At 46.3% G+C, this 13,374-nt stretch overlaps 1 protein-coding gene across 6 annotated transcripts in view; it reads right to left on the bottom strand.

Annotated features, from left to right (window-relative positions):
* LOC147606854 (uncharacterized) overlaps positions 1–12,719 on the bottom strand; it is a 63,741-nt gene extending 51,022 nt beyond the window's left edge. For all 6 annotated transcript variants that reach the window (XM_086791316.1, XM_086791315.1, XM_086791314.1 and 3 more), the window contains exons 1-2: positions 12,567–12,719; positions 12,175–12,496 (exon numbers count right to left, since the gene is read on the bottom strand). In XM_086791316.1, coding sequence (XP_086647442.1) covers positions 12,175–12,496; positions 12,567–12,621 — 377 coding nt within the window. In that variant the 5' untranslated portion in view covers positions 12,622–12,719. The remainder of the gene's footprint in view (positions 1–12,174; positions 12,497–12,566) is intronic.
* Positions 12,720–13,374: the final 655 nt, after the last annotated feature.

A 13,374-nucleotide genomic window follows, 5' to 3' on the forward strand; every position in this document is an offset into this window, starting at 1 on the left:
GGACCCTGAGTTTCAGGGTAAAGGGCAAGAAAGTGACGCAGAGGTGAGCAAGCTATGGAGACTTGTCTTGACTCGACTTGTGCCTGACCCAAATGTTAGGCGGAACAGGAGCTTTTAGGGCTCTTATGGAGACATGGATGCACAGGATGATCGCTTCAAAGTTGGGGCTGCTTTGTGGTGGGAAGATTTTGGCTCGGATGGACCTGAGCTTCAGCATCTAGCCATCCGCATTCTCAACCAGGCAGTGAGTTCCTCTTGCCTAGAGCAACTTTGGAGCTCATACAGTCACATTGCATCGAAGAAGAGGAACCAACCGTCTTGGGGTGGAACGGGCAAATGATCTAGTCTTTGTGAGTGCAAACTTGCGAATGCTTTGCAAGAGTGCAACTGCAAAGGCTGATGCATTTACCGAGTGGATGAGGAGTTGGAGGAGCAAGTGGAGGACATCTCTATGGAGCCTGCAGGCATTGCAGGGACCCATGATCGTGAGGCCTGCACTTCACATGCCCCTTGAGGCTTTTTGACATATGTACTACTCTACTGATAGTCTCTTTTTTGTATGCCACTTACGTGGTTAGGGCCTAGGCCTTTGCCCTTGTCTTTTGCTTTAGCCTTTGGCAACTGGGTCCTGGATGCCCGATCTCCTTTTTTGTAACACCCATTTTTTTGCTAGTATGACTTAATATTGATGCTTTGGAAGTGTAAAGTGACTTTGTTTTAGTATTGTTAAGTTTCTTAAATGATTGCTTACTTAAAATTGCATATTTTGTATGTCGTCCCATGCCGTCCCCCATCCCGGTTCCCAGGCAGCCTTTGGTCGAAGATTTTCATCCCTTCACGTGGATGATATCTCCTTCCTTGGAAGCCAACAAGACGACAGAAACTTTTTATGCTATCATTGAGTCAGTCAAAGAGCATCTTACCAAAGCTTAGGAGGCTTACACTAGACAAGAAAATAAGTCAAGGAAAGACGTCAACTTCAAAGAAGGTGAATGGGTATACTTAAGAATCATGAAGCAAAGACTCACGCAAGTAGGCAAGCGCTGTCCAAAGTTGTCATTCGGACAGTGTGCCTTGTGCTACCTACTCCAGCTTTGTACCCACCTTTTGGTGTATATGATCTTCCTTCAGTTCCTGTGCATCTTATATTTGTGAACTTTAGTTCTCTTTCATTGTTTGGCACTTTGTCATGGTATCAGTGTGGGTTAAGGACTGAGGATTTGCTGGACAGCACCTATACTTTTTTACTTCTCAAAGGAGGTGGACTGTGGACTCATCTACAGGCTGCGTTTTTGTACAGATTGCTGCGTTTTCAGCCTGGGCAACCTACAAAGAGCTGCGTTTTCTTCTGGATACCCCTCTAGTTGCAGAAAGTCTTTACCCCGGACTAACTAGAACTTCAAGTTCTAGTTGCCACACCCACCCAACCTTCATCGCGCATCGGGAGGGACTCTTGTCTTCACCCCTCTCCTTTCACCTCAGCTTATGCTTTGGCTAGTTGTAACACGCGGAAGCTCTGGGAGTCTTCTTTCAGCCCTAAACACTCCTGGAAACATGCTGATGCAAAATGCAGATATGGAGAGAGAGTAGAGAGAGAGAGAGATATGCTGGAAATTCAGTATATTCATATAGTGCAAAAAGGGTACTCTGCTACAGCCCTAGGTTGTCTTCATAAAAAGGGTGATAAACAACAAAATTATGGTCCCTACTTGGACCCTAAGGGACTCAATCCCTAAAAGACTGAATGAAAAGAATGAGGAGCTACGCTTGCTATTTATAGTCCTTCTGGAACATTGCAGGAACTGGCCGACTGCTGCCGGACCAGCCGACTGATGCTGGACTCCTCTTTTGCTGGTTGGGCTGCGCCACACCATGTACTGGACCGCCTTCTTGCAGCCGACCTCTTCTGGTACAGCCGACAAGCTCTGGTCTTCAGCCTATGTCATCTGTGCAGCTGACAGGTTTTTCCTCTTGCTCTCCATGTAACATGCGGAAGCTTCGAAGAAGAATCGGTAACTTCAATGCTCAGAAATCAGCACTCTTTTCGCGACGGAATTAACGCACAAACTAAATGAAGATGTGCAGAAAATAGAGAGAGAGAGAGAGACAGAGACAGAGAGAGACAGAGAGAGAGAGAGAGAGATGGAGAGGACACAATATTGGGTCCCAAATACCCTCTGTAGGGCCCCCACCACGGATGGTGTATTTGCTTTATTAGAATGATGTAAATCTGAAAGAAAATACAGAAATCCTTGACCTTTCTTGGCTAGAAATTCCCTGCCCTTGACCAGCAGTCCTTCACCCCTTTGCTTAGCACCTTCTTGGCTTGTCTAGCCTCTTTATGCTTGAGCTCTTGGTGAGAAATGAGATGAACAATTGGGATTATGGACTCTCCTATTTATACTACTCCATCTAGAGTAGTCGGCCAGTTCTAACTCAGGCGGCCAGCATAAAATACTCCCACGACTGGGTTTTCAGCATTTAATGCTGAAATAAATCACATAAAATGCTGCGTTTTTTTCCTAACTGGCTGGGCATCATGCGCCTGCTTCTGGATGGCTGGACAGTGCTTTTGCAAACCTCTTGAGGGCTGGGCAGCCTGTATGGGCTGCCCCATACCTGCCCTACAGCCACACAAAGGCTGTATCTCCTGAAATCTGCCTTTAGCTTGCCCCTAGGGCTGTCCTACAGCCCCTCCATGGCTGGTGGGTTCAGCCAGGGCCTTCCTAGCCCTCATGGGGGTGGTTCCACACTATCCCCATGCCCACACAAAGACCCGGGGTAGCCCCTTGTTCTAAACGCAAACCCTAACTAAATACTCAGTGATCTGGCATCCGGTACCATACCAGATACACAGAATCACTGACATCATTCCAGAGGGAGACTCACAGCGCGGACTGGCACTGTTTCATGTGTAGGACAGTGCACACCTGACCTTAGACTCTTGTGCAAGACAATGCACACCTGACCTCAGACAACTGAGATGGATCCCTGGCTGACTCGTCCCGGACTAGGCTCACATGGGACCAGTTCACCATCCCAGGTCCTGCACCTTCTGTACAGATATGTCTACATGGCATCCAAGTGCGGGATGCACATGACACTCCAAGCCTTGCTCAAGTCCATACTGCCCATAGCACTCTATGCTCCAATTTCTGATTCTATCTGGTTCATACTCTTTATCTGGCTGCCTCTTCTGGATCAGCACACCTGAGTATGTCCATGGCATCTTTCATGCACATGACATCCCCCTCTACTAAACTTGATGACGGGATTCCAACCTGTTCGTGGATGACTGTCATCATCCCAATCTTTTCCCAAAGTCCCTCTGTCATCCATCCATCCCTGGCAACCCTTTTCTCTGAAAGCCCGGCCCGGTCTCCAAACTACTCTGTCACAGACTAAGATCTATACATTGTTGGCATTATCATCTCCAAATTGGGCATATATGTGCATATTTCATGCTGTATCTTGCCAGATTTATGAGGCCATGCATTCATCTTATTTTAGATATTTTTTCTGCTATTTTTGTCTATTTTTTTGACATTATTCTAGTATTTTTTGCATAGTCGGCCAGCCCACTGTTTTCATACTGGCCGACCAGCTCTTGTCCAACCTATAAATAGGTGGCTTGGGTTTGCATCATTAGCACATCATTATTCAGCTATTGCTGTTGGTTGTATGAACCTACAGGCGGCCCTCGTGCTCTACTTCAGCAGATAACAAGTTTTCTACTTCAGTTCTTTTGCAAGTGTGTTTCTTTGTAAGATCTATTTGCTGTTTTTCTGATTTACAGCCATTCTTTCATGGTATCTAAGCCCAGTGTTACAAAGGGACCTGCGTTTTCTACATCTACTGTTGTAGGCAAAGATCCACCACATCTACATATACAAAGGAGCTGCGTTTTCTGCTGTGGACCTACGTTTTCCATTGAGGAGCTGCGTTTTCTGTTGAGGAGCTGCGTTTTCCACAGAGGTGCTGCATTTTCAGCCTGAGATCTGCGTTTTCAGATCTCAGCCCCGTACTTTGGTGCTACAACAGGGTTTTAACCCAGGGGAGTCATTTCTTACCTCTCCTTTTGGTTTCCCACCCTCCCATCCTCTCTTCTCCTTCCTTTCTCTTGGCTGCACTCAGCTTTCGAGGAGTAGTTTGCTGATTTTCTGATCAGCTTTGTTGAAGAGGAGGATTCTGCTGCGTTATCGGAGATATGGCTTCTGGTCATAGTCATTCTTCTCACTCGGGGATTCTCTTTTCTTATCCCCGATCCCAAGCCCCAACTTCACAGGTTTCTTATTCCCAAATTCCTGCTTCTTTTCCTTCCATATTCCCCACCACCACCACTTCTCTTGTTTCTCCCCTCCCACAAACCCTCATCCCAACCCCTTCCCATGTGCCATCCTATTCACCCCCTCAAGTGAGTGATTCCATGAAGCTAACTGCTACCAACTACCATACTTGGTCGTTTTATACGCAATTGCTTCTTGAAGGAGCAGGTGTGTGGCCCTCTGTCACCACAAAGTCATCTTCTAACGACGACGATTCTGACAGCAACAAGGGTTCCAGGATGAAGGAATCTTGTGAGTTTTGTGGCCGACTTGGTCATTCTGAGGCCAAATGTTTTGCCAGACAGGCTGCTTCCCGCAAAGCTAAAGCAAAACAGGAGTCCTCCTCCGATGGCTCAGACACTTCACCCACGACAGATGGTTCAGATACTTCGCCAACGACAAAGGAGAGTACAAAGTCTCATGCTAAGATGGCTTTTCTTGCTGTTTATGATCCCCCTATTCTTTCATCTTCACAGGAGCAAGATGAGTTCATCCTGGTGGTCACAGAGGAGACTTCTAATTCAGAAGTCAGTGCCCTATCCGCAACAAAGGATTATTTACAGGAGTTTTTGATAGAGACCTTATCAATTCCTCTAATTCCTTTGGATGAGTATCTCCCTTCCCTTGTGTTGTTTCATGCTGATGCTATTATTGCAGATTTTCTCTCGTCTCTTTTAAAGGAGGATAGTGGTTCTTCTACTAGGCAGGTGGATGATTTTCCGAGATATCCTCACATATTCTCGAGCTTCCTACTTTGGCAATTGCTTCTCCTTCCTATGTTTCAGAGGAGGCATCTTCCACTATCTTGGAGCCTGTCCCTGGCAACTTCTACTATCACTGATGATCGGTTTGTTCTAGTGGTTGTTTCATTTCCTTCTTCTTCAAAGGAGTAGTCTACTTCGGTCCCGATACTTGTTGCAAATGCAGAGGAGGTACCATCTATGGTTCCATCTCCTGAGGGCTTCTCTCTTCAAATTGACCCTATTGTTTCGTCTTCGATATCTTCTCGATCTTCTCGTGGCTTCTTCTGAAGACGACCTCGGTATTCAGATGTACCATATCTTCGCGAGCTTTGTGCCTTTTATGAGGAGGTTGTTCCTTCAGACTCTTTGGAGGTCTTTCCTCAGCATACTGGAGTTGGTCCACCCATCTGGCGCTGAAGAGGAGGCGTTGGCATTATCATCTCCAGATTGGGCATATATGTGCATATTTCATGCTCTATCTGGCCAGATTTATGAGGCCATGCATTCATCTTATTTTAGATATTTTTTCTGCTATTTTTGTCTATTTTTTTGACATTATTCTAGTATTTTTTGCATAGTCGGCAAGCCCACTGTTTTTATACTGGCCGACTAGCTCTTGTCCAACCTATAAATAGGTGGCTTGGATTTGCATCATTAGCACATCATTATTCAGCTATTGCTGTTGGTTGTATGCACCTACGGGCAGCCCTCGTGCTCCACTTCAGCAGATAACAAGTTTTCTACTTCGGTTCTTTTGCACGTGTGTTTCTTTGTAAGACCTATTTGCTGTTTTTCTGATTTACAGCCATTCTTTCATGCATCTGTTTCCATCTAGTCCACAATCCATTCCTTCCCTGACTCTAAACACTGTCCTGGTCTTCATTCCTGAGAAATGAGTCTTAGCACTCTCACATCACCCCTTGGAGGATAATCCTCCCTTGGGAACGTTGCCCGAGAACCTATCTGGCTCACAGGACTGCCATCCCTTCTGGCTTTGTGGAACACCACCAACAAACCTCCTGGGAACTCTTCCTGATCCTGTGCTCCTGGCCTCGGCTTCGTATCCGTGTACTTTCCTGTACCTTGGACCTGCACACCATCATATGGGGCTGAATCAGCGTTTAGCTTTGCTGAGCCTGATGCTCTGATACCAATGTAACACGCGGAAGCTCTGGGAGTCTTCTTTCAGCCCTAAACACTCCGGGAAACATGCTAATGCAAAACACAGATATGGAGAGAGAGAGAGAGAGAGAGAGAGAGAGAGAGATGCTGGAAATTCAATATATTCATATAGTACAAAAAGGGTACTCTGCTACAGCCCTAGGCTGTCTTCATAAAAAGGGTGATAAACACCAAAATTATGGTCCCAATTTGGACCCTAAGGGACTCAATCCCTAAAAGAGTGAATGAAAAGAATGAGGAGCTACGCTTGCTATTTATAGTTCTTCTGGAACATTGCAGGAACTGGCCGACTGCTGTCGGACCAGCCGACTGATGCTTGGACTCCTCTTTTGCTGGTCGGGCTGCGCCACACCATGTACTGGACCGCCTTCTTGCAACCGACCTCTTCTAGTACAGCCGACAGGCTTTGGTCTTCAGCCTATGTCATCTGAGTGCAGCCGACAGGTTTTTCCTCTTGCTCTCCAAGCCTTGCTCCAGTCCATACTGCCCATAGCACTCTGTGCTCCAATTTCTGATTCTATCTGGTTCATACTCTTTATCTGGCTGCCTCTTCTGGATCAGCACCTAGCACCTGAGTATGTCCATGGCATCTTTCATGCACATGACACTAGTGGTGGTCGGTTTTTGGCTGTGTTCTCATCTACAGGCATATTTTTGCTGAATTAACAGCCTCTTCTACCTTTTTCCCACCCATTCCCTACCTCTTGCTTCTGAACCCTCCCTCTCTCTTTCCTCCTATCTAAAATCTGCATGCTACGTTTTCTTACGCTTTAGAGGAGGAGTTTTCACGCCGAGGTTTGCTTCAAATACTTTCACCATTCCCGAGTTGGGGAAAGATTCCAAATTTAATGGCTCCAATTATCCCTAGTGGAAGGATGTCATCTTTAACCTTCTGGTGGGTCTTGATCTTTGGCGGTTCGTCGATGCTTCTACTCCAAAGCCCGACCCCACAGCTAACTCACCACAGACTGTGAATTCCTGGAGACCAACATGGATCTTCGAGCTCACACAGTCATCTCCTACAACTTGAACCAGCCATATCTCTCAGAATTTTCCAATATGGATAAAGCTGCCCAAACCTCTCAGGAACTATGGGACACACTTGCAGCCCGTTTTCAAAGGAACACCTACAGCCGCAAACTTCATTTGAAAGCCCAAGTCAATGAGCTGAAGATTGCCGAGACGGATGATGTCATGGCCAAAGTGTAAGAACTCAAGAAGATCCATCAACAACAAGCCACCTTGGGAGTCCAAATGCCCGATGATGACTTTGTCATTGAGTTACTAGAGGCAAACTTCCTCCATCTTATCAATCCTTTAAGGATACCATTGCCTTTCGCCCTATTCTTCCCCCAGTGGATTGTGATTGGCATGCTTCAGGACAGGCTAGATCTCATGAAGATCTATGACTCTTCTCCTACTAAGTTAGCTTTTTCAGCCAAAGCAAAGCCCAAGTGGCAACCCAAAGGAGGTAATAAAAACGGCGGCAAATGCAAGGAGTAGTCTACTACAAGCTCCAAGGATAAAGATAAGGGAAAAGAAAAGGGCAAATCTACAGAGAGGCTCACAACAAGGATATCTTAGAGGACTCTCACTCTGTCCCTATGCAGGTCCAACTTTGTAACAATCAACCTGTTGATACAACGATTATGGGTAATATTCTGAGTCACACCTTTGAGATGACCAATCTTGGTCTACTTCAATGTTTTCTTGGCATGGAGGTCTGGCAGTGCCACCACAGGGGACATTTCTCTCAACAAAAGTACACTTCTCAGATTTACGAGAGGTTTGGTATAAAGGACTGTCACTCATTATCTTGCCCTATGGACCCGAATCAGAAGTTGAGTAAAAACGATGACTCTCCACCCTATCATGATCCTACTCAGTATAGAGAGCTTGTCGGCTCGCTTATTCATCTCACCATTACTAGGCCTGATCTTGCTCGCAGCATTAGTATCCTAAGTCAGTTTCTTTCAGCACCACATACTTCTCATTGGCAGGCTGTTGTTCCTGTTCTCAGATATATACAGGACACCTTGACACATGGGATTTCATATGGCTCTAGTCTTGATTTGGTTGGATATTCACATTCGGACTAGGCAAGTGATCCGGACTAGGCACGTGATCCAAATACCCGGAGGTCTACTATGGGCTATTGTTACTTACTTGGTACCGGACTTATTTCTTGGCAAACGAAGAAGCAGCCTACAGTTGGCGGTTCTTCAACAGGAGAAGCAAAGTATCGTACTTACTTTGAAGCAATCAAAGAGCTTTTATGGCTTCATCAACTGCTTGATCATCGTCATGTCCCTCCTTCGATGCCTACCATTGTCTACTCCGACAATCAAAGTGCCATGGCTCTTGCACAGAACCTAATCTTCCATTCGAAGTCCAAGCACATTGCCATTCATTATCATATGGTTCATGACTACTTGGCGCTCGGTACCTTAACACCAGAGTATTGTCCTAATAGGGACAATGTAGCGGACATCTTCACCAAGATGCTTTCCAAACCAACTTTGGATCACTTACTTTCATGCGCCGGTATCGGTCCTCTTCAGTGGAGCTGAAAAGGAGGTGTTGGAGGGGTCATCTCCACCTTCTAGACCTCTCTTGGACCATCTGCACCTTTACTGGACATCTACATATTTTTCTAGATTTTTTTGGATTTTTCTAGCATTGTCTCAATTGTATTATGTCATTTTTTCGCATATTTTGGCATATTGGATGCACCTACAATGTGCCTCATGCTGCCTGCGCCAGCTTTGTGACCACCTTTTTGTGTATATGGTCTTCCTTCACTTCCTGTGGATCTTGAATTTGTGAGCTTCAGTTCTCTTTCATTGTTTGGCACTTTGTCAAGCTATTGGTGGACTACCTCGAAGCCATGAACTTGCCGCCGAGCTACGCAGGAGGGAATGTCATGTGCACCCATGCACTGTGGTACACAGTGACAAACTGGCTCATCAACAGTGCAAGAATCATGTAAAGAAGTAGTACCTTTTTTAGGATATTTTGTCGTATGCTGCGCCAAGCCCATGAATAAACCCACATTAATGCTAATTAAACAAGTCGTGGCAAATAATCTACAGGCCGGCAGCCCCTTCCGACACAGCCGACCACCAGCACATGGACATATAAAAAGGCAAGCTAGCCTCAATCCATAAGTCTTCAGAAATCAAATCAAGTTATCAAGCAAAACAGTCAAGCATATGTGCTTAGGCCTCAGCCTTTGCATACTTATAGCAATCTTGTGCTTTCAGCCCAAGGCAAACGAAGCTCAGCCTCTTCAAGCATGTGTGCTTAGGCCTCAGCCCTTGCATACTTATAACAATCTTGTGCTTTCAGCCCAAGGCAAACGAAGCTCAGCCTCTTCAAGAGTTTTCAGCACACCAACCCTCAGTCTCGGGCCGGTGTATTCTCTCGAAAATATCTTCATGGTCGCCTACAACTTATGCACAATTCTGCCCGGCGTTTGGTCACTTTGTCCTTGCGTTTGGCAGTCAGCCAGTCAACCCGCCCGCTCAGTCCTACGGACACAATTTAGCTTGTATTCAGTTCTCCAGAAGAAATAAAGCAAATACTCCTGCTTGCGCCCGGGGAGGGGGGCGCTTTCAGTGGGTAATTTGGGACCCCATCTGGTGTCATCTCGACTACATCTTTCAGATTCATGTATGTTGTTTAAAGGATTGCTAAAGACTCACTTAACTTAGTTTTACAGAAGGCCTCATTGTTTCACACGGCGCTAGCTTGGCATATGCTACGATAATGTCCATGGCATACCTCATCATGAAATGGAAAATAAAATAGAAACAAAAACATAGCTATCTCACTAGGGTGATACAAAATTGTCCATGGAAACTCATCATGGAATACCAAGAACATAGAAACATGAGAGGAGCATCAGCCCCCAGTAGATGGTATACCACTCTCCAAAATATCAAGCATGGGGCTAATGAGTATGGCCAAGAGGTCTCCCTCAGCTACGTCACGTGGAAAGGTAGCTCGATAGTGGTGGAGCATGTCCTGGATCTAGAGCTGATGAGGAGATCGTGGCCAGTGTAGTGTCCAAGGGGCCAGGGCATCGGGCACGCTAGAATCCGGAGGGCCAATCCGAGGTAGCTCCTCTGGGGCGAGGTAGATCCAATGCAGCCTAGGGTGGGCATTGTATGCATGTCCTCCACCTCCTGGGTCCGGAAAAAACTGGTGATGGTTGGCTGGCAAGGCAGAGATCGGGATGGTTGGGGCCGAAGCTCTCTCAAGAATGTTTCCCTGTATCTGCAGAGCTCAAGCAAGAAGAGCCCTACGCAACGCTGGTCCAGGAAGTCAATGATCCTGGAGAGTGGACCAAATCCCTCACAATGAAACCTCCCACGGATCTCATAGTATACTGGGTAGCGGCATATGTAATGCTCCTTTGTCTCAACCTCTGTGTGGCATAATCAACACATCCTCTCCTCTTTGGGTCTCCGTATGAGCTCCCCGGCTCTCCTGTCTAAGGCGGTGGGATGAAACCGATATCTGGCCAATCACAATCCGCATGGCATGGGACATGTGGACACTCACGTAGCCAAGCTACTGGATGAATCCATCCTTAGTGAGCGTGACGAAGTGATCTCTGTAGAAGTGCATCTTCATCGAGAGCTCCGAAGGTGCGATCCATGTGCAATAGGTGTAGAGGCTGAGAAGATCTAACCGGATAACCCGGTTGGTATTCTCACGAGAGAGCTGGAGAAAAGGGGAGTCCAAACCATACTGAATGGGGTTGTAGGCGGTGCCGGGCCCATATACTAAGAACCAAGTGGAAACTAAGGCATACCATGCTACAAAGTGGCCCTCAAGTGCTAGCTGTCTCGAGGACTCCACGGCAAGCCTCGGGTACTTGTGGGGATCCATGTGACTAATGCGATGGAGGTATTTGACTGTCTTGAAGAGTGCATCCAATACCATTGGAGCTGCAGCAGTCTCTGCCTGGATAATCTAGTGTGGGACTGATGGTTTGCTGTGTGGATCATACGGGAGAACATCATGACCTGGGGCCTCTCAACTCGCCGCCAATCCTCATCGGATAAATTTGGCCCCGAAAGGCTGCTCCATACATCAAGGCTAGTGTGACGAGGTTGTCAAAAAGCCAACCCTTCGTCCTAGGCTCCTGGAAATGTGCCTGGAAGCACTGCCACTCAAGTAAGTTCACAGTTGCATATCCCCGTGTCACTCTGGCATGTGCTACAGAAAGCATGGTGAAGCGTGGGCCATTTCTTGTGATGTACCTCCTAACGCACACAGGTGCAAGAAAAGAAAAGAAATTTGCAGGTTCCCTAAGTTCTGATACCAACTGTAGAACACTTGCACCTATGTGCTAGGGTTTTCCAGAGATGGAAGGAAGAGTGCGGCCGCAGGCGGAATCACATATACAACACACACAAGTCCTAAACTACTGCTTTGTATTATGTACAAGAAAGAAGTAATACAAGTACAAGATGTGGCTGAGAATAAAGACATCAAATCACAGCCCTAGCACTTCGCCTATAGAGAAATGCTCTGTGAAGTAAAACGCTGAGGAAAGCAAATGAATTTTTGGACGGAAGCCTAACTGAAGCAAGACCTAAGCTCTGCTCCCTTTGCTGCTCTATCCTTCACTCCCTTCAATTCTGCTCTTAAATAGCACCTTAAATTTTGTTGAACCTCAAGGATAAGCATCCCTGTCTTTCCTGAGTCAATTAAAGTTTGCAAGTTTAGCCTACTGCCCTCACCCAGGCCACATCGCGACGGAAAGTCCTGTCCGGACCCACCATGCTATTGGTCAACATGGAACTGCCACCTTCCTCCCAGACAGTGATTCCTTGTCAAAAAAAAGCATGCAGGAAGGTAATCTGAAGTAGCCATATATTTCTGTGATTAAGGTTGCAAGTTTTTTTTAATACCTGGCTTTTCCGAGGTGTTCAAGGATCATCCTTTGCTCACCGGATAGCTTGGCATCGCAATGCCGTATGTCATAAGCACCAAGAAAGCTCACCCTTAAATCCTCTGATGCTATGACATGGATATCCAGCCTCTCTGCATCCTCGAAGCCCTGTATGGACGGCGCCGTACATGCCAAAGGGCCACAGCCTGCCCCTTCAAAGGTCAGGCAACTGGTTGACAGGAGAAGTTTCCAGATAGCTTGCTTCACTGTTGGATCCAAACGCAATCCAGCGGCTGAGGAAGGGCTTTGGAGCCAGCCCCATAGGGCGGGCAAGGAGCATCCTGCAGCATTAGGGTTTTTGTTTTATATTTTTGTTTCGATGAACTGAGCAGGTGGCCAGAGAGAGCTTACCTTGTGCGCCTTCTGCTGCCACTTCTTGCAAGGCCACGGAGACTAGAGCGTCCATGGCGTCGAGCTCGAAAAACGCATCGCCAATCAGAGTTACTTTGTTGATTTCATCTCAATAATAATAATAATACATATGGGTGCCAAACGTTTTTGGGCCATTAATTAATTAATGTCAAAGGAAGGGTAGCATTAGAAGCTAAGGTTTTTTCCTCTAATGTCTAAGTGAAAGCTAAAGGCGGTGAGGCGAGGTTATTTTTTATTAAAAAAATTAGTTATGAACCCGCGTTTCGCAAGTCTTTTGAGGCTTCCAAAATCAAATTCTACTCAAACCTCCTCCCCCCTTCCCGAACCTCCAAATTCTTGCCACGTAACAGCTTTGTGAAACTCTTCCTTAAGATAATATAGAGAAGGGATGGATCTGTCTAGAAGGCGATTTGTCTAGAAGCATGTACTGATTGTATTCTAGAGACTTCCGATACAAGCTATAAAAACCTATTTTCAGGCTTGGCAATAGCCTGAAAATTCTTGCCACGTGACAGCTTTGTGAAACTCTTCCTTAAGATAATATAGAGAAGGGATGGATCTGTCTAGAAGGAAATTTGTCTAGAAGCATGTACTGATTGTATTCTAGAGACTTCGGATACAAGCTATAAAAACCTATTTTCAGGCTTGGCAATAGCCCCATGCGCACGAAAGAGAGAGAGAGAGAGAGAGAGAGAGAGAGAGAGAGAGAGAGAGAGAGAGAGGTCGATGTCTGCTGTTGATGGAAATGAACTATGGAACAGAGAGAGAGAGAGAGAGAGAGAGAGAG

Source organism: Cibotium barometz, chromosome 56 (genome assembly GCF_041138505.1).
Source record: "Cibotium barometz isolate CiBa-2024 chromosome 56, ASM4113850v1, whole genome shotgun sequence".
Classification (NCBI taxonomy): domain Eukaryota; kingdom Viridiplantae; phylum Streptophyta; class Polypodiopsida; order Cyatheales; family Cibotiaceae; genus Cibotium; species Cibotium barometz.